This window comes from Ursus maritimus, unplaced genomic scaffold, assembly GCF_017311325.1.
Source record: "Ursus maritimus isolate PB19 unplaced genomic scaffold, ASM1731132v1 scaffold_178, whole genome shotgun sequence".
Lineage (NCBI taxonomy): Eukaryota > Metazoa > Chordata > Mammalia > Carnivora > Ursidae > Ursus > Ursus maritimus.
In genome coordinates, this window is record NW_024424208.1 from 31,821 (window position 1) to 35,019 (window position 3,199).

Genomic DNA, 3,199 nt, shown 5'->3' on the forward strand with positions numbered 1-3,199 from the left:
CGTGCTCTTGTTTCATAGGGACCTTAGGGATGTGGGCTTGATTTTTCAGCCTGACGCTGGGGAGGGGCCTCCGCGCCAATATTCAGGCAACCCTGTTTGGATAGAGTCTCCATGTCTTCTGCGAGGGGGGATGGGGATGGGCACACTGTGAGCTGGTATTTCCAGGCTTTTGTTCTCTTGCGGCTTTCCCTGGTGGTTTGCTGTGCCTCTTCTGAGGATCTGAGCAGCATTAGCTGAATCCCAGCCTCTGTCTCAGAACAGAGGGATCGCAGACTGCTCTCCACTGGTGTTCTTGCCACTTTAACTCTGTTTCTGTTGGTGCTGTTCAACCTTGCAGTGTCCTGGGATGTGTGCCCCACAGCCGGCGTCCCAGTCCTCACTTCCAGGGCCAGCGTGTCTCTGTCCTTTGTGTTTCTAACACCGCCAGTTGCCAGCACCCCCCCGTGCGCTCTGGAGCTCCAGAGCTCCATTTCAGCATGGTTCACACGCACTCTGGAGCTCTGGTTTTCAGACTGGTGGCGCGCATTCCCCGGTTCATGGTCTCAGTCTGCTCTCTCGTGGGTGCCGGTCTGAGAGTCCACCCGCTCCCCAGTGCAGGTAGCTACCACCTCCCGGTGCCTGAACGCAGCTGCTCCCTCCCCCTTCCATTTATCTTCCATTATCTGTGCACGGTTTCATGGCTCCCCACTTCGTACCTCAATACTCATCGCTGGAGATGTTCATTTGTAGAGATCCAGATGTATCTTCCTGTGTCTCAGGCTAATTCCGTGGATGTTCAGGATGGTCTGGTACCTATCCAGCTTAGCTCAGGGGACCAGCTGAAAAAGGGCACCCCTACTTCTCCACCATCTTAACTCCCTCCATGGGGAACTCTTATTTTAATGCAAAAATTATGTAAAAAAATAAATTAATAGCAAAATCACATACCAGTGAAGAGATAAGATATTTGCCATATCTTCTGTGGGGAGAAAGAACATTAAGTTATCATTGATGTACATACTTGCATCTCCCAAAGATGGGGACTCCTCCCAGGAATGAGATATTAAAATAATAATGTAGAGTGTATTGGAATCATCATGACTAGAAATTCGACCATGGATGTGTGAATAGACATAGTGACCTGGTGAGCTGAAGAAACCAGCTGGGCTCTCAGGTTTGGGCAAGAGTAAGATGTGTGCCCTCTGTTTAGGAGGAGCCACTGTGGGAACATGTCTGAGCCACATGTGTGAGACCAGAGCTGTGGTTCCAGCTGCTTGGTTGTTGCCCTCTGCTCAGGACCTACATGTGGTTTCAACAGGTGCTTCCTCCCAGGGCTTCCCCAGGGGTTGAAGCCAACCCCCATCCTCCTCAGTGTGTGGTGTGAGCTGAGGTCCAGCAGCAGGGCTCAGGGAGGGGCTGGACAGTCACTGGGTGGACCACATTTGCATGGACAGTTCCTCCTGTGGCAGAGGGTGGAGGAGAAAAGGAGGCCTGGGACAGCCCAGTCAGGTGTGGAGACCAGGGGCTCTGCTACCATGGCCTGGACACCTCTCCTTCTTGTGCTCTGGTCTCACTGGACAGGTAGGGACAGACCTCAGGGACACGGGTTGGCCCCAAATGACTCTTCTCTTGCTTAGCATTTTGAGATTTTTTTCATCTAGTCCCATCACTCACAAGTGTCTGTGTTTGCAGGTTCCCTGTCCCAGCCTGTGCTGACCCAGCCACCCTCCCTCTCTGTATCTCTGGGAGCAACAGCCAGACTCACCTGCACCCTGAGCTGTGGCATCAGTGTTGGTACCAATCTTGTAGCCTGGTACCAGCAGAAACCTGGGAGCCATCCCCGTTATCTCTTGAGCTTCTTTTCAGACTCAATAAAGAACCAGGGCTCTGGGGTCCCCAGCTGCTTCTCTGACTCCAAAGATGTCTTGGCCAATGCAGGGGTTCTGCTCATCTCCAGGCTGCAGCCTGAGGACAAGGCTGACTATTTCTGAGCTACGGCTCATGGTGGGGGGAGCAGCTCCCATTCTTCACAGGGTCTCAGATAACAAGTGAGATGAAAACCTCTGGACCCATAGATCCTGTGTCTGATCATCTCTTTCTGAGAAGCTTCTGTGGTGGCTTCTGTAGGGGAGCGTCCTCTGGGGAGACTTGTCCTTGAGGAGAGAGGAAAAACATACAGATTATGCTGTTGCCTAAGACAGTACAGATGTCCCAGGAGCACAAGCAGGTGAGGGAATAGAGTGCAACTACACATGCCCCAGGGACTAGGAACATTAACAATAATACATAGTTTTAAAGGAAAAATAGCATTCTTCCCTTCCTGTTTGTCTCCTTTACTACTGTTAGGATCAGGAATGCTCTGTCCATCTCAAGGCTTTTTTAGCTGGACTAAGAATCAAATTGGCCATGACGAAGTTAAATAGTAGGTAATCAAATTTAATAGTGTACCAATTGGAAATCTACACAGACATGGAAATTCCAAAGACACTCAGGCAAAATGGGGTATATATATTTTTCTGAACTAAGGAAAAGAAGGCAGGGGTCCAGGGCTTAATGCAATGAAATGCAATTCACAGACAGAGGAAGGAGACTAAATGGTAGACCAATGTGTGTGGGGCCACTGGAAAACAGTGGTACACAGAGGACTTTGACCAAACAGGCCTTGTTGGGTCTCTTCCTGTCTACTTCACCTAGTTCACATCCTAGTGTAGTTGTCTGTGGTGCAAGCTCTCTTCTCTGGGAGCAGGTGCCCTGCCTAAATTCCTTTAGTCAGATGGGAGGGGGCAAAGAGCTTTTCTGAGTCTGCAGTGTTTCAACCGCTTTTTAACTCACAATCATCTTCACACCAAGGTGGCCCATCTTTGTGCAGACTTCCCTTGTCCCTTACAATTCTCTCCTCTGAAGCTTCCTTGAAGTCTCATACATTCAAAGTTGAGCCACTATGTTGTTTCATCTTATTGAACAGGAATCTTATTCTGACAATAGGTCAGTTCAGTTAAACTCATTTCAGGAGGCTGTGATGCAGGTGGGCTCTCAATGTTAGGCCCATATTGGGCAAACAATCAGATAATTGATAAGCAGCATTTTTATAGAAACAAAAATGAAACAGGCTAATGTTTGGAACAAATTATAAGCCCAGTGTCTGAGTCCTAAGTGCTGCTAACATTGGCTGGCTGTGTCTGAGGACACAGAGGAGGTCCCCCAGGAAAAGCTAAGAGGT

At 49.4% G+C, this 3,199-nt stretch overlaps 1 gene segment (V, D, J or C); it reads left to right on the top strand.

Moving 5' to 3' along the window:
- The first annotated feature begins 1,378 nt into the window (after positions 1–1,378).
- On the top strand, positions 1,379–2,333 carry LOC121103217. The segment is given in 2 exon segments: positions 1,379–1,560; positions 1,672–2,333. Coding segments are annotated over 2 exon segments (345 nt in total).
- Positions 2,334–3,199: the final 866 nt, after the last annotated feature.